This window comes from Pithys albifrons, chromosome 20, assembly GCF_047495875.1.
Source record: "Pithys albifrons albifrons isolate INPA30051 chromosome 20, PitAlb_v1, whole genome shotgun sequence".
NCBI lineage: Eukaryota > Metazoa > Chordata > Aves > Passeriformes > Thamnophilidae > Pithys > Pithys albifrons.
Window position 1 is genome coordinate 5,625,805 of NC_092477.1, and position 22,155 is coordinate 5,647,959.

Here is a 22,155-nt window from a genome sequence, read left to right on the forward strand (position 1 = left end):
ACAGAGAGATGAGATCAGTGCCTGCCCGTTGTGAGGAAGCTCCAAACTGTCATATGGTTTCCCTTTGATCTCCTCTTCTCCCTGTTGAACAAACCAAGTGACCTCAGCTGCTCCTCATATGGCTTCCACTCTTCTTCACCATCTTCATGTCCATGCTTTGGACACTCTCCAATAGCTTTAGATCCTTTTTACATTGTGGCACTCAAAGCTGCATGTCAGTCCCAGTCAATATGCACCAGCGGCTCTGAAGAGAGATTTAGGGGGTTTTCATCCTCCAGTATTGCACACACTGTGTCACGGAAGCACATGATGTGGGTGGCTCAGTCTGACACCACCTGGGACACCAGCAAGTTGGCATTTCAAGGCTTTTGTTATGTTTTGTGGCATCTCCAACCAAGCAAATGCAAAATCTTCATCTGTCTGCAGCAAATCTTGGTCATCTCCTTCATCCCCACAACCAACATCCAAAGCAACCTCTGAAGAGCAAAGTGGTGATTCAAGGACAGGACAGCAGCAGCACTGAGAGGTTTTAACATTGGTAGTGGTTGTCATGGTCCCTCCAGGTCCTTGTGTGGTACGGACCTCAATGACACAGACACCATTGCCCAGAGTCCTCAGTGTCACTGTTCTCCCCCTCTCCATCAGGAAAAGGGATCTAGCTTAAAAATTAGGACCTCAGGCAACATGCAATGCTTTGGATCTTGCTCCACAGGCTACAATGTCACAAGGAAGTTTTCTATGAACTCCAGCAGAACTTTGACCAGGTACTGAAGTCCTTTGCAATACACATCAATGAAGGGACATAACCAAAGAGCGGGGGAAAAAAAAGCAGTTTCGAAGAAACAATCCAAATTACTTGAGTGGGTGCAAATCAAGCAAATAGGTTTAGCCCAAGAAGAAAATGGTTTCTGGCTGAACTTCCTCTATATCAAATCCTGCACCTTTGTTTGGTTTCAAAACACTTTTGTTTGGAAACTCACTTCCTGCTTGTTTGCTTTGACATTAAAGGGTTAAATAACCTGAAAAACTACACAAACCTGTTTGCTTTGGGCTGACTAAACCAATTCATTCAACCCATACTGGTCCCTCTTCCCCCTCCAGGTTGGTTGTTTTGCTTTAAAAAGGAAAATGCAATAGCTTTGAGCTGATCTGATTTTTGTTTTTTTTCCCCTCTCACCCTCCTGCACTTTTTGGTCTGGCTACCAGGCTCAGAAATCCATTACCCACAGGGAGCCAGGCCTGCCTAACCCACATCTGACAGTAAAAGAAACCAGATTCTCCATGTCTTTTCAGCCCCTGGCTTTCTTCTTGGGCTTTCCCACACGTCTCCAGCTCCTACTGGGACCAGTGGCTGCGCTGGCTGTTGGGGAGGGAGAGGACCCTGTGTGAAGGGCTGCCCTTTTCCCTCCTTTCCATGCATCCAGCTCTTGCAGTCCCTCATCTCAACCACATCCCAGCGCAGGGATTGCTGCCAGTGATGCCCTCCCTGGTGAGACCATGTCAGGAAGAAACACCAAGGAGGCAGAGAAGATGGACTTAATATCAATCTTTAATGCACAGAACAAGCTGCCGGGAGCCTTGCGAACGAAGGCTGTGCACGGAGCCGCCCCGTCGACTTGGAGTGGTACAAAAGCCCAGCTTGCCTGCAGCGTCCTGGCACCTGCCTGGCATCCCCCTCCGGGATCCTTGCTGGCAGCACAGTGTCACCAGCCACCGACACCACCTCCTCCTGGCATCCTCGGCCATCACAGCACCAGGGCCTCTTGCCCCCCAGTTCCTGCCCGGTGGCAGGGCAGGCAGGGCAGGCAGAGCAGGTAGGGAGGGGGTCACCCTGCACCCAGCAGCTTCCCTCTGCCTGGCCCTGGCCTCGAGTGAATATCTCCTCCTCCCAGGGTTTCAGAGTGTGTAGTCCAGGAAATTCAGTAAGAAAAGATTAAAAAGGAGAGGCTTTTATGCTGAGTCAAATTAGGCAATTTCTTTTTTTTTTCCTCTTGAAAAATAAAAAAAAAAAGAAAAGAAATTAAAGTCCATCTTGCTGATTTCTTGTTTCTCTGCCATCTGTGTGAGAAAGTCCTGATTGGCCTCGCTGTCCCCTTCCACCCCCTCTGAACATCACCCGACCCCAAACCCCATCAGCCACTCAGCACATCATGAGTCCTTGACTCCTCAGAGTCCCTTTGCCTCCCACAGCTCCAGGCCCACGTCTTCCCTCACCGCCCCTTGGACTCCCCGTACGTGTTGCGCAGCATGGAGACCATCTTCTCCTCGCACGTGACTTTGGTGTCCTTTAGGATGCTGTACCAGACCATGCCAGGTGGCCGGACCTCGTCGCTGCGGCAGAACAAGTAGGGCATGGTCTCGGTGCGGCTCTGGATGTAGGCACTGCGTAGCAGGGTCGAGCAGTGGCTGCTGACCTTCTCCAGCCTCCTCAGGATCAGGTGAGCCTTCCTGGAGGGGACAGACAGAAATGGAGACAGAGCAGTGTGGGCAATGCACAGGGGAGACCAGGAACCAGGACTTCTGTGTTCCACCACCAACTCTTGTCTCATGACAAGAACCAAGAAGAAGTCTCACATTGTCTTTCCTGTTTCAAGTGGAGAGAAGCTATTTTTTCCAAAGTTCTGGGTATATCTACCATTTCACAGCACCAGGACAATAGAGCTGGAGAGGTCTGACCCACTGGAGCAGCTTGTGTGCCCTGGGGACAGTCTGCCCATGGCTCGATGGTCACCACCATCACGTGCTCCTGGCAGGCTCAAGCTCATTTGCAGGCCCCAAGCACCATGCTGAGACCCTCAGCACCTTACTGCTCCTGACTGACGAGCCCAGCCCGCCCCCTCTTGTTTTCCCAAGTCTCCAGGAGGCAAACGGCCCAAAAGGATTGACACTAGAAGAGTGAGGAAAAAAAGCACAACACATTAAGACAAAACAAAATAAACCCGTCAGAAGCCAAGAATCCCCTTGTGGGAGTCTGCAAAGTGCTAAATCAAACAAAGGGAGGGAAGAGGGTTTACTTCAGTGGTCTGAAAGTCTCAAGATCACAGATTATTTCCTCTCCCTCTGGTGCCACAGGAAAGCTCTGGATTCAGGGTTAGGGGATTTCACAGTTCCTGCAGGAATGTAAATTCCCGATAATGATATGTCAGGGGCAGCACTGTCAGTCGGCAAGGCATAAACATGGGGATTATTTGATTATGAAAGCTGAGTGGTGTTGCAGTTTGGGCTGTGAGCTCCCAGCCGTGGGGGGAGCATTGGCAGCCCAATGTCTGGGGATGGGACACCAGGGAAGAGCTGGCCAGGGTCACCCCAGCATCAGAGTAGAGGGCAGAGACTGTGGCACAAGGCAAGAGGGTATCCTGGCATCCCCAGTCAGTTGTGGACCTCTCCCTCCAGAGTGGGAAGACTGGATGAAAGGCTTTAGGAAACGGCTGCTCCTCCAGGGCTGCACATGGAAAACAGTTCCACTCCTCCCCAGAGTGATGTTCTCCAGGTCAGCTTTGAAGGCAAGAGTAAAGGGAGTTGGCCCTTCTTGGACAACACTCCATGATATCCATGCATGGAATTAATCTATAAAGACAAGCCAGACTAGGCAATCTGAGCCTCATTAGTTACACACACGTCTATAATAATGATGTCATGGGCTGAGCTGTGTCCAGCTATGACACAATAATACCTCTACTCACGCTACTCTCCGTAGCAGCCACCTGACCTTCTACAGCATCTGGTGCTCCCATGTCATGTCAAGACCTGACACACTGCTAAGAACACATTCTTTGCTTCTGGACATGTGCTGCTAGAGAGTTACAAAATTCCACATTGGCACTGAATGCTTTCAGTGTATTGATTAAAGCACAGCTCAGTAGCAAACCAAAGTCTGTGGTGATTGTCACTACAGTTAACAAACTTCAACAAATCACAGTCCCTATGGCTGGAAGGGACCAAAAGTTACTACCTGTGCCACTTGCTGCTGGGATCAACCTGCCTTGATGAATTTTTGTCTGACCTGTTCCTAGAGCAAAGAGCTGGTGATCCTTCCAGTGCTCACCCATCCTAACACTGAGAAATTGTTTCTTAATATCTGCTCTGATTCACCCACGGAGCAAGCACAGGACCCACAGTCGTCTCCTAAGATGGACTTTTTGTGAGTTGACTATGGTTAGAAGGAGATCACTTAGCCATAATATCCTTCTCTTCACAAAGGAGAATTCTCACCTCTCTGAGGCCACAGCTCCACGGTCACTCTGATTTATCATGAAGCAGCTCTACTGCCAAAAGAGGGTATTGGTCTTTGCCCAGACCATTTGTTTCTGCTTGTGCTGGTGTCCACAGACCTGAACGCTGTGCTGACTTGGGGAAGTTGTCCATCCAGAGGCCAAGCAAGCAACTCATGGGTTTTTCCCTCAAACTGATTTCTATTCCAGCTCACCACAAAGCCTTTCCCAGCAAGAGGGGAGCAATGATGAGGGCCAGCTCTTGGGGCAAATCCTCACTATGGGTAACTATGACCTGCCCCAAAAACACAAGGAGTGGATGTCCCAGCACACACCTGCAAGTCTGCAGGCTGCCCTCCTTCCTCCCTTCTAACCACTTCCCCTTATCCCACCCTCCACAGCTTTCCTCACCCACCTCTCACTTTTCTCCCACACAACCTGCTTTTGCCTCCATTTACCTTGACCTTCTCTACCTTCGCATTTTCATGACTTGCTCCATCATACTTCCACCATCTTCTGGATTTTGCTAAAACTCACCATGTTGTTCTTGCTTCCTGATACATACTCAGGTTTCTTATCCAGGAAAATATTTTTATGTATGAGTAGCAGTTCAAGGAGGGCAAGAAGTTTAGGGGTCAAACCACCCCAACCTGCTGATGTCTCCTGTGGCTTCTCATGGAGCTGGTCTCCAAACAACTGCTGCATCCAGAGCCATGCTTGGTGTAGTTAATCCCAGGAAGGGACTCATGGCTAAGGGTGGGATGCAGCACACCCTGGGCTGGTCCTGTGAGGATCCTGAAAACACACTGAACCATGGTCATAGAGGAGACAGAGTGATCAGGGAGAAGTAATCAGGCCCCAGTGCCACAGCCCCAGTTTTGATGGGTTTCACCACTTTGAGTAATTTATTTTAGCAGGGTAATGAAGTCATGTGTAAATGTTAGATTTAGCTTTCGGCTGTCAGCTGTTCCCTCTTAAAAAAAATAAGGAGAAAGAGAGACGGAGTGGGTGAGGGGAGGGGTGAGAAAGAGAGAGAGGCTTTCTGTTGAAGACTGGCTAATAAATTACAGGAGCAGTTTTTGGGCTGCCAATTTAGCACCATAAATCAAGCCCTGGGTATTACCCAAGTGCTCCCTACGGAGGGCTGTTGGGTCAGAACGACCACCTTTTCAAATACTGGAAATGAAATCTTCCTAAATGCTGACCAACCTCATCCCTGCCAGAAATGGCAATTTATTGCCTTATTAAAGGGCAGGAATCAGGAGGGGACAGCAGGGGAGTGAGTGAGGGGGAGTCACCCTCATGGCTGCCTGTGGTCAGACCACAGGCTTTCAGTCCCCAAAAGGAAGAATTGACTCTCTTTCCTCTCTCCCTACAGCCCACATGGGGAATGCCCCTGCATTGGCATAGACCAGCAATGCACTCCCACCTGCCACATGCCCACTGGTTTGGCGCCAGCCAGGGACTGTTTCTGGTCTCCAGTTAGGTGCCAGATTTAGGAGGTCACAGCACAGCCACAAATGATGAAGAGGGGGATTTAAAAATTGTGTCAGCCCTACAGCTTCAGCACACTCCAAGGGCTCATGTATGAAGCAGTGGCCCCACTCTAAGCGAGGACAGTGCAGTGATTGCACAGGGGTCCCTGAAACATGTTGCCTCCTGCTCTGCCCAGCACCAGGGGTTCTCCTGATGGGATATTTGTCCCTCAACTGCACAGGGGACACTGATCACTCACTTTGATGGCTGGTGCGGAACAAAAACATGTCCAGAGGCAGCCAAACCCTGCCCTATCTCACCCAGAAGCGAGATACTAAAAGAGCACGAGCCAGCATGACGAAACAAAAAAATGATACCTGGGCTGGAGGGAAGGACTAGATACCTGAGACTGCCGCAGGGAGAGGGTGGCTGCCTGGCTGCTGTGCTTCCATATGGGGCAATTTTGTCATAAATTCAGATTCTTCCACTCTACTGAGAACTGACCCGGGTCTTTCAGACCCTCGTGTGGGAGGACAATGAGTCCAGGACTTGATGGCCTCTTATCATAGCCTTCCATCAGAACATTGCATTCCCCCATGTACCAGAAGGCAGCTGCTGTGGAGATGCACTTCATCTCCTTTGGCCAGCCTGGCTGCCTGTCTGGACAACTGGCTGGAGCTGAGGAGGGTTTGTGAGCCTGGGCTGATGCCATGTCCTGACCCTGTTGTTCCTGGTAGTCACAAGAAGGGGTATGGAAAGAGGATTTTAACTTCATTATCTGTCCTGCCTCTTCCTAAAAGCCAGACCCCACTTCCAGTGTTCATAAGAAACATCCTGAAAACACAGTAAGAGAAAACTAATAGTGAAATCTCCCAGTGGCTATGTCAGAAAGCACATTGGCTACACAGATCCAAAGGTCTGGATGCACAGTAGCATTAAACCTTCACTGGTTTAGACAGATTCTTCTGTCTTGTTGGAACAAATTAACTCTGTGAGATTCACTTGGTGTCTGTGAGAGGAATGGGGGGAGCAGGAAGGGGGTTGCTGTTGCTAAAGGAGACGGGATGAGGCAAGCCAGGTGCTGAGATACTGCTGACCACAGAAAGTCCTGGTTTAGGGCCACCTATGAGCTAAGTTTTTAATGTCTCCTTAATGTAAACGGTCTGGTTGGGACATCTGGCTGTCAGTGTGTCTTCTTGCCAGCAGCTGTTTGCAGTAACCTGTGGCTTTCATGGAAACTGGGCTCACGAGGACTCCAGTGTGATGTATTTATTACACAGAGGCAAATCAACTTCCCTCTTGTCGCTCCGTTTTATGAGCGAACATTTACTGTGAAGCTGAGGCTCATCTGATAAACATTTCAAGGTAGGAAAATGAATGTCCCCCTGGGAAGGAGAACAGTTTGTCAATTAAAATCGTGTTACGAGATGGCCTCTTTTGGCAAAAAAGGAGCCTCATTGCCTCCTGCTATGTCACTGCCTCTGTTTCTATCCAAGCTCCCTGAGAAGCCAGGCTCTGGTGGCATTCATAGGTGCTTCTCCTTGGCTGCAAGTGCCATATTTCTCAAGTACAGCACAGTGGTATAGGAGTGTGGGATGGGCTCCTCTGACTCGGTGAGGACAACAGACAGCAGCTGAATCGACCACTGACTCCAGATATAGCTGATACTGAGTTGGGCAGTATGGGCAATTTAAATGTCACCTTGCAAGTCCCATGGCTTGATGCAGGTATCGGGTTAGAGAGCAACCTTTAGGGGGTTGGATCTCAAGTAACAGGGGAAATAAGGATGTGTAAGAAGAGGCTGATGGCTCCCAGGAACTTAGAGAGAGAAGAACAATTGCAAAGGACAAACATGACTGCAGTGTCATCAAAAGGGGAGGAAGGCACTGGGAAGAATGACAATGGCTCTGTGCCAGAGGCTAATGAACTACCAAAGAAACTATGATAAAGGTCATGTCTAGCTAAGGACAAGCCCCAGGCCAGATTGGATTTATGTCCAGAAGGGGTCTAGGCTGTTGCGAGGAGTTCTTAGCCTGGTATTAAGGACAGATTCTCAGAAACATCCAACAAGCAGATAGGAACAGAAGGGAGAGAAGGAAAATTTTTTCCAGGCCTAAATTACACTCTTTGCCTCCCATCCCTTAGTGTTTTCAAGCACCCAGTTCTTCCACAGCATCACCTGCCTGGTTCAGATTGGGTCATGCAAACATTCATCCCAGGACCACCCAGCTGACAAGTGTTCCACCAGCATTCATCCAAAAACTGAGCAGAACCTAGTGGTCTAAGGAGATGCAGGAGAGCTTGGTGAACAGCAAAAAGGGACTTCTCTTAACTACAAGGAGAAGGCAGCAGGGTCACATCCACAGTGACCAAGCAGAGGGGTGCTCTGGGTGTGGGGCAGGGGAGGATGCAGGGAAGGGACAGGTACCTGGGCCCCAGCTCGTCCTCACTGCGCCAGACGAAGTCTCCAAACTTCTCGTAGTGGGAGTTGTAGTGGTGTTGGACTCGGAAGAGCATGGAAGCAGAGACTTCCATCAATGTGTTATAGGCTGTCTGCTGCTCCTTTCCACTGGTGTAGCCATTGTAGAGGTTGTAGATTTTGTCAGCTATCTCTGGAAAGAAACAGGGGATGGGATTAATGACCTGCTAACATAGAAGGAGGAGGAGCGAAGCCCTTGGCAGGGCTGGCAGCAGGGGCGGGCATCTGGGATAGCTGCCAGTCCCTTGGGGCTGCGTGCAGCAGGATTTGGTGACCTGGAGAGCATTAGCAATTCCTCAGGCTAATCCTGCAGTGGGTGCCCTGCCCAAGCAGAGCAGCTCCAAAGACTCCAGCAGAAGAAGAGGCAGAAAGCTGCCAGGAGAGGCAGGCACAGCCTCATCCTCCCATGTATGGAGTCAAGCTCTTCCCAAATACACCAAAACAAAAACCATTGCACAGCTATGGTGCTAAAGGGCATGAAGAAAACAACACTTTTGATAGCAAGATTGTCCTTCAGCCAGAAATGCAGCACCTCATCATTGTGGTCAACTGGAGAAGTTCAAATGTATTGAATGAGAGGGTGCACTCCCTGCTGCAGAAAGAGTAACTTTCTGGAGGTGAAAAATGCACAAAACCACGTCTCCTTCCTTTTCCTTAGTCTCCCATTTGCTCATTTCCCCCGGGGAATGCTTATCTTATTGAACATGGAACAAGACATTAATCAAAACTTTCTTCTGTGTGCTTTTCCAAATGGAAAGTAAGCAAGGAAGAGAACAGGTAACCTGCTGGTCACTAACAGGAATCTTTTTAAATCTGAAAGCAGCCAAGTGCTCTGGAGATAAGAACAAATGGGATCAGGTTCAAAACTGAACAATGCAAATGTGCAAATGTGGCTGGGGTTTTATTGGTGTTTTTGTTTCAGAACTGATCCAGCTGCCACCAGTATCCCCTCAAACACCTGCAGCTGATGGTGCCCTGCATGGCTCCCTGGTCCAGCCCAGCCAGGGCTGCAATCCCACATTTGTAAGAAGGCATCATTCTTTTTCCACAGAAAGTGTAGCAAACACATGGTACTGGCTCCCACAGCTGTACATGGGAAGGATGCCATGGCACTGTGTGGCACAGGACCATAGAGCCACCAGCTGTCCAGCCAAGGAAACTTTGCTCCTGGACACTCCTGCAATTTGTCATCCCTCTCTAGGAGGCTTCACACTGGGAGAGGGGGGACTGGACAGGTTTGAGGGAGCACAATTAAGAAAGAAAAATCAAAATTGGTTGGAAATATCTCCTGTCATGGAAAATGAGGCACACTGACCTTCTGCCTTGCTGTCATCTACCAGTGGGCAGGCTGTCCTCAGGGTGACCGTGCTCAGCTCTGAGTGTCTCCCTCGAGTATCCACTGCGTAGAGGGTAAATCTGGAAGGCAGGAAGGAAAAGGAAAATAATGTCTTTATCCCTCAGTCCCACAGCACCAGGTTGTTATGGGAACTGCCTTGCAGAAAAGAAAGGAAAAACATGGTCTAGGCACTATCAGTCAGTTTTGGCATCTCAAGGGGATGTGAGATGATCTGGGGCCTAGAACAGGAGAGTGTCCAGGGAGAAACAGCTGCCAGGGATGGGGGTACAGACCACCACATCCCCTCACAGCATCTTTAGGGCTCTGTTTCCTCTTCCCCCATCCTAAAGAGCTATTGGGGCTGCACCTGCATCCTCCTAACTGGGGAGGGATGCAAACATCTCAGGGTTGCTCTGCTATGCACCAATGTGAACATTGTAACACGGTGGTGTTTGTGAGTCGGCTCCTCTCTGGCCCTCGTGAGAGCAGAGCAGTAATGCTTGCCCTAAGTGGGCTCTGTGCTGACAAGTGACAGCTCAAACTCAGCCTGTGAACGGCCCTTGAGTTGTTTGCTCCCTCATTTCCCCACCAGGGTGGGATTGGTAAAAGGGTGGGAATGATAATTTCACACTTGAAGCTAATGGAGAGCATCTGACAGTTAAATATGGCTTTAGTGCCGGATGGAGTATTGAACAAACAGGCTGTGACTGCATGGAACATCCCAGGATGCTGAGCTCAGAGCCCTGGTCAGAGCATCAAAGCTCCAAAATGAGAATGCTTCTTCGCAGCAGGGGTGACAATCTTCTGTCCACTCTCCCCAAAGGCATTGGTTTGTATTTATTCACTCCGAGCCAGGCAACTTTGGCTGTCTTTGACAAAGTGCAGGAGCTGGTTTGAACCCCTCGGAGGTCTGAGTGGTGGGGTACCAGCTCGTGAGAAATAGCACAGAACCACTCCATATCCTAAGGTAAAACTGAGCAGCTTTTGAGAGTAAGTGCAATGAGTACCATAAAAGCAGCTGAAGCTTAAATGGGATTGAGACCTGACGTATGTTTATTTAAGGAATGGTCCTAAGTCTTTAGCATCCTTGGGAGGGACAGAAGAAATGCCTCCCATTTCCTCATACCACACAAGAACACTGCCAGCCTCCCTCCCTGCTCCCTGCAGGCCCTGTGCACCCCACATGTGGCTGATAAGGGCTGTCATTTGCACAGTAGCAATTCCCAACACAGGACATATTCCCTCCAAGCAATTAGCATTAGCACCTTAACAATACTTGCTGTCTGAAAGGATGCCAGCAGACTGTCAAGGAACCCACTTGTGCACAGGGACAACTCCCATTTTCACAAAGCTGGGGCATGCAGGGGATGCACATGCTGAGCTCACCCAAGGAGATGCTATTTAAGTCCTTGGTATGACATCATTTTCCTTAATTTACCAGGAGCATTGCTCAGAGCAGGAGCATCTCAGCAAGGGCGTCCGCTCTGTGCGACTTCACAAGCACCACACACAGGCGGTTCTCCTGTTTTAATTAAGGAACAGTCAGAGCAACAGGGTAATACTGAATTCCAGGACAGGAGTCTGACTTCAGGGCTTTGCAACCCATCCTGGAGGTGCCACCTTCCCTCCTCCTCCCTTCAGCAGAGCAGATGTTCAAGGGGAGTGAGGAGTGTCCTGCTGTGAGCAGGTATGGTGTGTCTCTGCATCTTGACAGCATGAATCCTGCTCTTCCCCCTCTTTCCAGGTCCAGAGAGCAACAGAAATAGGGGCACCCAGTGTTGGGTAGGGGGATCCAAGCCCCAGGAAATGAGGAAATGCAGCAGGAGAGCTGGACAGTAATCCAAGAGACCTGCTGCCCACCCAGTGCTCAGCTGCCACCAGGGCTCTTCCTGCTCATCAGCATAAGCACAAGTAGTAAGAGGACTTAACATCAGGGTACTGCTGCGAGCTGCTCTCCATCCCCATTCTGGGGTCACCTGCCGAGCCAAAGCGACTGTGTTGTTGTGTTTTCTTTTGTAAAAGGGTGAGCAGAGGTTACACATTAGCTCAGGCAGCAAGGCTGGCTCCATTAGCTCCCAGGCAATCAGTGCCAGAGGACTTTCCTTGAAAAACAGCAGACTTTTATCAAAACACAATTGTAATATTCAGCAATTAGTGCCCACTTCACCTATTCCATCGCCAGTGGGGTCAGGAGGATTGGTTGGGTGTTAAAGCACATCCACCCCTCTGGGCAATGCTGAAGACCTGCATTAGCCCTTTCACTGCACTTCTCTCCCCAGCTCACACAGAAACAGTCACTCAGCAGCCAAGAGCAAGAGCATCTCTGCTGGTCAGGCCTGGGTGAAAAAACACATAGCAACAAACAAGCCCTTCATTTCATTGTTTTTATAGATGATATAAAAATAACCCTCCAAATGTAAATTGACAAACATCAGAATCAAAGTGATTTTGATCTGGTCAAAAATTCTTTTTAAAGTGCTTTATCTCACCTGAAACCAGTCCTCTTTCAAGAACCTCAGAGGAAACTTTTTCATCTCCATTCACTCTGAATGAGATGTTTTGGACTCAGCACCACTAACCCAGCTCTGGTGGAGGCTGGCAGTCCAGCAGTACGCAGCCTCTGCACCTCTCCAGCTCCTTCCAGCCAGTGATCTCAGAGGGTTTTAACATTAATTACAGTCCAAAAGATCACCCTGAAGCACAGCAGTATTAATAGCTCTGTTTTATCGATGGTAAACAGAGACATATGGGGTGAAGCATCGTGCCCCGGAGAGACTCAGTGACATGAACAGTTTGGAAACTCGGGAGGTGATGGTTTCCAATCTTGTTCTCAAGCACTTGACCACCCAGCCTCTGCAGCAAAACACTTTTATGGCCAGTTAATGGCACTGTGCAGAGTGCTGGGGTTTAGTTTTGTTCTTTTATTCCCGGAAACAGACAATTAAGAGAAGAGAGTGCAAAGACCTGTGTATCAGTGCAAACCCAGCTCTCACATCTTGCTTGAAACCTCCAGCAGCTCCAGGAAAGGAGCAGTCAGCAGGGACAGGATGAACCTGGGACCCAACAGGGAATCTTGAGGGTGGCTGGTGGCAGGAGGAACCACCATCACACTGGAAGGGTGGGGATGTGGCCCTAAGCTGAAATAGGATAGATTTAGATTAGGTGTTGGGAAGAAATTCTTTACTATGAGGGTGGTGAGGCCCTGGCACAGGTTGTCCAGAAATGCTGTGCACTCCCCACCTTTGGAAGTGTTCAAGGCCATGTTGGACAGGGCTTGGGGCAACCTGATCTAGTGAGTGGTCTCCCTGCACATGGCAGTTGGGTTGGAACAAGATGATTTTTAAGGTCCCTTCCAACCCAAACCATTCTCTGATGATGTGATTCTATGCCTGCATGACAAACCAGGAGAAAAGTGAGCACGCTGATGGAGGGAGCTACACTGGGAACACAGTGAGCTGGAGTTCAACTCTGCAGTGCTCTGGGGAATCCTCCTGCCACCCTTGTATCTATTACAGCATTGTGGGCCAAGGACCAAACCAGGCAGCATTCCCACTGATGACAATGAAGCTACTTCAATACGCCTACCCTGTTAATTTGTTAAAAAAAAAAAAAAGAGGCCAAAGAGTGGTTCTGAGCACTTTGCCTGAGGTAGAGATCTCTGGGGTGAAGTCAAAGCCAGAAACCAAAAGGTCTCAGACCTACACTCAGTGCACGAAACCACATCAGACAACCTGGAATGCCATATGGTAGCTACGATCTGGCAGAACCTCCTTCATAACCTGGAGCTGTTTTGTTCAGCAATAAACTTTCCTCATGACATTTTCTCATCTTCTCCCTCTGCTTTCCAAAGGAGCTTGGGGCTCCCTGCTACTGTCTCACAGCTGATCCTCTGTTTCACCCATGCCTTCATCATGAAGAGTTGTATTTCCAGAAATACTAAGAAATATTTTACCCAAAGAGGTCCAAACACATATGCCTTTGGCAGAGATCAGCCCTCAATGCCTGGAAACGCTGCCACCTCTGCAGCAAATCACAGCATACAAAGTCCTATAAAATAATACTGCTTAAATGTTTATTACTAAATTCAAACCTATTGGGACCTCAAGAAACTTTCAGAGAGAGATAGAAACCAATTAACATGTGGCCTCATGAAATGTCAACACCTTCTACAAGATCCCCCACCCAATGTTGGCTGAAGCCTGAATTTTATCACTAGGTTCAAGATGCTTCTTGAGGGAGGAGGAGAAAGCAGAGGGGGAAGTTAAAGCTTTGGTTCCTGGAACCCGGTGATTGTGGAGATTGTCAATTGCATTTTAACAAGTATAAAAAATAGAAAAATATGTTTGTATCCTTTCTCAATGAAGAAAAAATAACTCAAAATACAAATTTATAAAGTCATGAAACCGTAAGGCTGAGAATGAGAGCTCAGAACATGTTATTTATTTATAGACAACAACGTCAGCTCATGTTTTTTTAACTCCCTCTCATGATGCTTATGATGGTTGAGTGCTTTACTCATGATCCTTATTTGCGGGAAGGGAGATAAGGACTTCTGCCTCTGACCCTCCTTAGCTCAGCAGCTGATTTCTTTACATCCTACAGAGATACCACAGGCCTTTCTGGTCTGCCTTGTTTGCTCTTTCTGAAGACTTTGGGCTTGTGCAGCTGCTCAATGAGATGCTGAACCACAAACCGGCTGCCTGGGCAGCAGAGAAAGGGTCTGATAAGGAGTTCAATTAGCACTCCCACAGATGCCAAATCCCCATGCTAATTAGCTCAGTGCCTATGAGTAACTGGCTGCATCCAGAAGCAATGGCTGTGTGGCAAACCTGTGCTGTGCTAAGGAGCCTCCTGGACCGTGTAAATGGGGAGAAGGGCAGAGATGCTGCTCCTGAGTCCAGTGTCACACAAAAACACAGTCTCAAGCTTTCCTAAGTGGTGCAACCACAAGATGCTCTTGCCAGTAGGGCTTGGCTTGAGCTTGGCTGGTACGCCTGGACTTGGCATCTTATTCCTGCAGCCACGAGACTCTCTTGCTGCAAACTCCAGCAGCTGAGTGAGGGCAGACCTGGCCGGTGTCCCACACGCGGCGCAGTGGATTCTCTTTCCCCTGGCAGCGTGGCTGCCATCACCCGTGATGCCAAGCACGAAAACACAAATCCTGACTTGGCTGAGCTCACACCACCTTGGTGTTACATGCACGTCCTGCCATCACTCCCTGCCTGGCCGCGGCTTATCCGTGCCTTCCGCACAGTCCAGGCTCTGCGGGCTCGCACGCACCCATGAGGCTGCTCCAGCATGCTGACACACACACATCACACCCTGCCTTGCCAGCCCTTCTCACTTCCTGTTCCAGCCGAAAAACAATGCAGAGGCCTCCCTTTAAAAGCCCTCAGTGGACCAGCTCTTGGCAATCCCTGCCTCCCTGTTGTCCAGTGATCTCAACACAAAGGCTGGGCACGAGGGATGCGGGGCCAGGCTGGGGCCTGTGCATCAGGCACGTGCAGAGTGGAGCTGCCAGGAATGGTGCCACAAACACATTCATTGGACACGGCACTGTGAACATCCCTGTGCTCATGGGACCCATGAGCAAACACTGTTCTTTCCCATTCTTTTTATTCTGGGAGAGTTTCAGCTCCCAGACACAACGGTGAGGGGCTTGCTGGAGGCTGAGTGGGTGTGTGTGTTTCCTTGTCCCAATACTCATAGGTGAGAAGCATCAGACCTTCATCTCAGCATCTGCTGGAAGCTGAAAACATCAATAGATTACACACACAGTTCCCCTAAAAGGCTCCTCTTGGACTGTGGGGGAGCCCAGGGGTGCTGCAGGGTGGAGCAGAGCTGTGGGTGTTTCACCCCCAGCCACATGCCATGGGCTGTGCCACTGGGCACCCACCCACCCCTGTCCCCACGCTGTACATCTCCTGCCAAGCCTCCCAGCCAGTTCCATTGATGGACATGGAGCAGGAGCAGGACTCGCCTGCCAGCAGCTGGCTGGGCAAGCACAGAGAGGGGTGTGTGTGTTTAGTGCAAGCATTCCCAATTCAGAAACCATTATAATTTAAAAAGAAATCAAATCAAATAAAAAGCAGCCCATCCACACAAGCCACAGGAATGCAGCCGAGCTTATTGGCAACTCTGTGATTTGCAATAATTAAGAAAGGTAAATGAAAGCAACCCCCTCAGTGTCTGCTGCAAATACTGAGCAGACAATGAGCAGGGAGTGGTTTTGGGAAGGAGAGAATTTCTTGGTCTGTGTATTGGGCCCTGCCTTCAGGCTTCTTGCTCATGCCATGCCTGTGTCCATGGTGCCAGAGAGTGAGGAGGGCTTGTGCCCTGGCAAGGGACTGACCACGCTGCTTCCCTACCAAAGGCCCTGCTGGAGGCTTGGGATTTGGGTAAAGCCTTACAGGGCAGTGGACACCCTCGTGCTGTCTTCCTGGGGCTCACACTGTCACAAGCATTATAGCAATCCAGCCTGGCAGGAATGTTGGCAGGTCTGGGGACAAGGGCTGTGCTTGTGACCTCTGGCTGTGCCAGTTCAAAGTGGGCAGCTCTTGGGGGAAGAGATGTTTCTGAGCAGCTCAGTGCCTGCTGCACGCACTGAGGGAGGTCACACCAACCTGCTACCACCACCCAGCAAATTGCTGCTTATCTATTGTACCTCTGCTTGAAGAGGACCAGTGTCTTCTGTTCTGCATTGCCTTTGGGTCTGGCTCTGCCTTTCCACAGTAAGGAAACAGTGAATAGTGAAATCTTGAAAACAACGTATTTCAGAAAGCTCTCCTGACAGTTCTACCATCCAAGAAAAGCACCTTTTATAACTGGGCTTCTTTTAACCATCTGTGACAACTGACCTGCTCCCATCAGGAGCAGGTTAGCAGCAACTGGTGCCACCCTGAAGTATTGAAGGTTTGCCATTACACCAATTCATGAGGCTGTCAGTAAACTGCTCTCAGAGTTCACACTTTTTATTTTTTCAGGACAGCAAATGCTACAAGACTAATCATTAGGCTTCTGTTCCAACAATACCAGAACACAGTTGTCAGATGGAGAGAAACAAATGTACCTGCCATGACATGCCTTGGGTGTCTGATTCCTTTTGGAAGTGGATAAAAGAGTGTCCATCAAGTACTGGAGGAAGGAGGCAGCAGCCTCAGGCTGCTCTACACAGTGAGAAGCTGCTTGATCAAGAGGAAGGGCAGAGAAGACTTGATTTCTGAGACAGTGAGGGCAGGTGGAGATGCTGTGGGGCCGGGGACAGGCTTACACAGCCTTAGGTCCGTCTTTGCTTGGTGACAATCCCAAGAAAGTCACCCAGGGTTATCCGCAGTGCAAGATTACCTGAATTGCAACTCAAAACCCCTGACTGGAGAGTGGTGCTTCTCACAGGGGCTTCCAGGGAGGAGGGCAGGGCCACTTATTGCTGCTGCTTTACAGAATGCAGTGTGAGACAGTGTCACTTTGGTGACACGGTATCCCACCCACCACTGTGCACACAGAGGTGTCTTCACACAGCATAGGGTCAGCACACTGCACTGCTCCAGGTCTCCTGGGCTTGCCCTCTGAGCTACGAGGCCATGGAGAGCCAACATCCAGAGCAGACTAAGTGTGAGCACTGGTCCCCTGACCCCTCAGCAAATACAGCAGACCCCTGTGCACCTGAGCTGAGCTATGATGGAGATTCACTCAGCTCTTGCTCCTTAGAGCACTTTGTCAACCTCTTTTTCTTTCAGATCCCTGTCAAACAAGATCCAAACAAAGGATTAAAGGGAAAGAAAGGAAGAAATTAATTGAAAATGCTGACTATTTCTTGCTATTGCCTGGATTCACTGTCTCCCTAACAGAGAAATCCCTGGCAGGACATCCATCTTCCCAGCCTCAGCTGTGACATCTCAGAAACTTAAGATTTCCCTTGAAACCCTGTGAGTAACCCACCAGAGTAGTGATTCCCAGTACTGCCATGTCTGTGAAAGAAGGCCTTGACAGAGGGGCCCTGGAGCCTTGCTCCTGAATGATACCTGTGTGGGACGGCCAAGATTCCAGTGGGAGCCTCTCTGCCAGACGGACACCTTGCAAGCAGCAGTGCCAAGACTGCCTTAGGGGGAAACGTGTTTCACTGGAAATGAGAGGAAAATGCCAGCCAGGCCATGGTTTCCTCCAGAAGGTGCAGAAAGGTCACTGTAGTGCTCCTGGCTGCTGCATCCCCAGGGTGTCTTCATCACTACTCCGGGACTGAAAGCACCAGCAGTGTCTCTGTCCTCCCTTACCCTTATGATTCCCTCCTTTGCCCCCTCTGCGTCTTTCCAGCGGTTGCAAGGATAGATAATGACTCCTTCATCCCTCTCACTTCGTGTACATCTTTTCAGGATAAGCTTTATCCCACTCATGAAGGAAGAGCAGAGCAGGCTGCTCTGGAGAAGGGCTGCTGCACTGCATGGAGCTCCTGACAGAGATGGGATGTGGATGAGGGAACAGCTCCTTGGCGTGGCAGCAGGACAGCACACCCAAAACAGCCGCCCTGGCACAAGATAGCATTAACACACTCGATGTTGCAACCCTGGGGCTTCAGCTCCTAGGCATGCTCTAAGGAGCAAGGAGGCTTTTATTAGCTTGGAGATGCCCCAGCAGAACTCTAGGGTGTCCCACAGGGATGGTCCCCTAACTGTGAAGACAGAATGATGGCAGAAAAAGCAGGATCACCATGGAATTGAATTACCAGCATTGGGGAGGATGAATAGAGGATGTTTGAGGTCCATATTTCTTGGCAGTCACGTCCTTGCTTTCATCCCGCTGGCTGTGAGGATGAAGATTTGCAGATGTGCTTATAAAGGCAATACAGCAAGAACTGGCTCAACTCTTCACAATCTTCACTGTCTGTCTCAGGGCTCAAGGCAAGGTGTTCCCCCCACTTGCTGGAAAGGTCAGAGAAGGTCCCATGTTACCCAGGATGCGAATTCTGACATCTTTTGGTGGAGTGAAGCACCAGAAGGAGGTGGTAATAAGCCACTGCAGGCTGGTGCTTTTGTCTCCAGTGAAGCAACAGCAGCTCGTTAGTCTGTGGAGTGCCAGAGTCCCCTTCTGCTGGGACTCACCAGAACATCCCCAACAAAGCCCTTGAACAAAGGTCAGATGAGTTGCCTCTGCCTGCCTGTGCTGCTGGAACAGTTCCTCCCAGCCACAGCTTAGGTTGATGCCCGAGCTGCCAACTGCAGGAGCTGGTCCCTCTCTGGCTGCAGAGTGTCAGCAAGAGCTGCTGATGGATCAGCCTGTCCTGGGCACAGCACAGGCAGGGCTTTCCTCAGGCTCTGCATCACACATGTGCCTCAGGTCCTGCCTCAGCCTTCACATGGGCACTGCAGTGCCCACTAATCCCTCCAGCTCCCCAGGGCAGGGTATCTCCTGGCAGCAGCCACATCCTCTCTCTCTCCTGTGCAATACCTGCTGCTCTCCCCATGAGTCTGGGGCACCCCACTCCTGTTCCTTGAGCCATGGACATGCAGAGTTCCCAATTCCAGCTCTGCTAAGGTTACGAGTTTAGGCATAAGTAATTACTCCAAGGTTTTGCCTGTCTTTGCCCTGATCTTTGGGTAGGGGGATTTCAGCCTCATCTGACAGTGTCCTTTATGCCAGCTGGGTATCCCAAGAGTGACACATCCCTTTAGTAACTTCCTTGAGCTATTCATGGGATGGCTCTTGTCCTCCTCCATAAAGAGACAGCAGTGCTCGGGGTGCCTGCAGCTGCAGGAGATGAGCAGGCTCAGCTCAGAAGGACAGAGGGAATAAATCAAACTCTTCCTCAAGTTGTGCCAAGGAGAAAGGAGAGACAAGCAAAGCCCTGGACCCCTGCAGAGAGCTCCACAATGGGAATGTTCACAGCTAACCATACCCGCCGCTCAACCTACCAACGCTCTGCAGAGCTTGGCCATCACTAGCCCTGGGGAAATGGTCATGACCCTCAGCAAATTGGGAAATGCTTGCCCCTCCCAACCTCATAGTCCCTCTAAACAAGAACCAGACACTCCACAGCTTGCTAGCCCTGGAGATCCCCTTGGTAGGGCTTCTTCTCATTCTCCTGGGGGCTTGGCTTCCATCTGGGCTGCTGGTTGAAATCCAGCCCAGGCTGGTAGCGACTTCAAAAGACAGTGTCATCTGAGGAGTAGTGGGTGGTCCATGGTAAGCAAGTCAGTGGCTGACTGTTCTTATATAAGCCAGCACAATAGGGCCTCCTGCTCAGCAGCCTCAGAAGAAAGGCAAAGAGAAGCACTGGCCACAGGGAGCAGAGCCTGTCCTAGGCCTGAGGGTGGTGAGGGGACAGTCACCTTAGTAAGTTGGCACAGGGAGGTGGTTGTGCATCCCTGCAAGCAGAGCTCTTGATCTGTCTCCATGAGGTTTGTCCCACTGTTGGCCAGCCCTGGCTTCACCCTCCACAGGAAACTGTGCAAAACAAAGCCCCACAATAATAACACACACAGGGGAATGGCTGGGAGGAGAGGAACCCTCTGCTCCTGCTCTCACAGCATCCCAGGCACGATCCCAATGTGCCAGACTCTGAGCAAGAGGCATCTGTGCCCTGTGCCCTGTGGGGGCTCAAGGGCCACCATCAGGACCCTGCAATGGCCTCACAATGCCAGCACGGGGATGTCAGCAGGCAGGGATGCTGTTTGCCAGCCAGCCCTGGCAGAAGGGTGCCAGCTAAGTCTGTGGTGCCCACTTCCCACTGTCCCAGTGTCCCAAGGTCCCTGAGGGACAGGACATTCTCACAGCTCTGTCAGGCAGACAGGGAGGGCAAAGGGTAGGACGAGGGGGAGCCCTGAAACAAATAATAAAAACAAAATCCCAGTAAGCACGTTAGAATTCGTTTGAAGTGCAGGGGAGCTTTCAGGCAGGGTTATGTACATCTCCCAGCCCGGCGTGATTTACACATTCCTTGCAAGCAAAGGAATCTTCCCTGATTTGAAGTAAAACAGATGTTTTGGGGTTTTCTTTCCCCCGCTCCCCACCCTCTTTTAATCATTTCTTTATTGAAACGATGGCTATACAGCCAACCAGCCCAGAGCCAGAGCACTGGCACCCCCACAAACCAGGACTGGAGACCCGCTGTTCTGGACCATGGGAGAGCCCCATATCTTTACAGTGACTGTTCCTGCGAGCTTCCAGAGGTGTGGAGCCAGCTCTGCTCTCCTGCAAATGCTTCTCTGGAGCCATCACTACCTTCAGGTTTCTTCCATTGTTTTTCCCTCTGTAGGGAAGGATTGCAACTCCCAGCAGCTTTTCTTCCTCTACAGCTACAGCTAACACATGGATCTGCCATCCCTGGTCCATCAGCCCAGGTCCAGGAGACCTTCTAACCTCCACCACCAGTCCAGAAAATGTGCTTGATGGTGGAACTTGCCCTTGCTCTCACACCTGGCATCACATCTCTCCTGGCTGTGCTCTGTTGCAGCGGTGTGGATTGGAAAGGGCAGCCTGGCCTATACCCAGGGACTGCCAGCAGCAGGGCCGCTCACACACCCCAAATGAAACAATCCATCACAGAGAGCAGTGTTGGGTAGGCTGGAGCTGGGATATCTTTTGATTTAAGCACTATGTGATCTCAGCCAAGTTACTCTGCCCCTATTTTTGTCCCATGTTTTTCACCAAGCAAAATCATTTGGGGAAGGAGCATCCATTTCCCAGAGGGATGCAGAGCACTGAGTGCAGTAGAGCTGAGTGCTGGTTGATGCTGCAAGCTGCCAGCATAGCCATGCCCATGAGTTTACACTCAGAACAATAACTCATGGCCAGTAGCAAATCCATCCAGCTCCCCCCATCTTTCTTTTCTTTCTCTTTTTTTTTTTTTTCCTCTTAAACCCTGTTGTTATTTCTCAGTACTTCGTTGGTGGCAGGGTGGGAAGGTTTTTTGTAACGCATTCACGTACCAGTGGGACTCACTCCCATTCCCGTCTGGTACAAGAGATTGCACAAGAGAGAGAAACAAACGGGGATGAGGAAATGCGTGTTTATGAGAGGCAGCGCTGTCGTCGTGAGCAAGGGACCCCCCGCAAGAGAGCCAGCCTGGGAGCCAGTGGAGAGTTTCCATTCTCTCCTAACACTCCATTCATGCCTCGTTTCATACCTCCCTGGAGGCTCCATGGCTGGCCAAGGTCCCACAGCACCACGCGGGACTCACCACCCCATGCACTGCCTTCTGCGATACTTGTTGTTGGGTGGAAAGAGGGAGATGTTGTTGTTGTCTCATAAAAATAATGAATTGGGAAAGAGCAGCAGCCTTTGCCATTGCCTGTGCTTCTTGTTTTCATCCTGTGTTGCAGGAGTGGATTCATCACCCAGCACCCTTCCAGCCCCTCACCTCTGACCGGTCCCTGCTGTCCATCCTGGCAGAGCTCTTCACTAACACCCACCATGGAGGTTCAGAGGGATGTCCCTGCTTGACCTGCTGTGGTTGCTGCCATGAGCATCCTTCTGACCTGATCAGGAACCCTCCGTATAATCCAAACCACATTGCCGCCCAATTGGATACAGCCACCGATAAATAACCTTGACTGCAGTGGTTTGGAAGAGCGAGGGATCCTATATCACCATTAATGATTTAGGATCATACATCATTTGCAGATGACACAAAGAGGGTCCCATCCCTCGCTCCTCTCCAC

The 22,155-nt window shown here is 50.2% G+C and overlaps 1 protein-coding gene across 1 annotated transcript in view; it reads right to left on the bottom strand.

Annotated features, from left to right (window-relative positions):
* Positions 1–1,537: 1,537 nt before the first annotated feature.
* The window catches only part of ASTN2 (astrotactin 2), a 314,921-nt gene continuing 294,303 nt past the window's right edge, over positions 1,538–22,155 (bottom strand). Inside the window, exons 21-23 of the mRNA XM_071574082.1 lie at positions 9,482–9,582; positions 8,116–8,299; positions 1,538–2,448 (exon numbers count right to left, since the gene is read on the bottom strand). Of these exons, the coding sequence (XP_071430183.1) occupies positions 2,211–2,448; positions 8,116–8,299; positions 9,482–9,582 (523 nt within the window). The 3' untranslated portion in view covers positions 1,538–2,210. The remainder of the gene's footprint in view (positions 2,449–8,115; positions 8,300–9,481; positions 9,583–22,155) is intronic.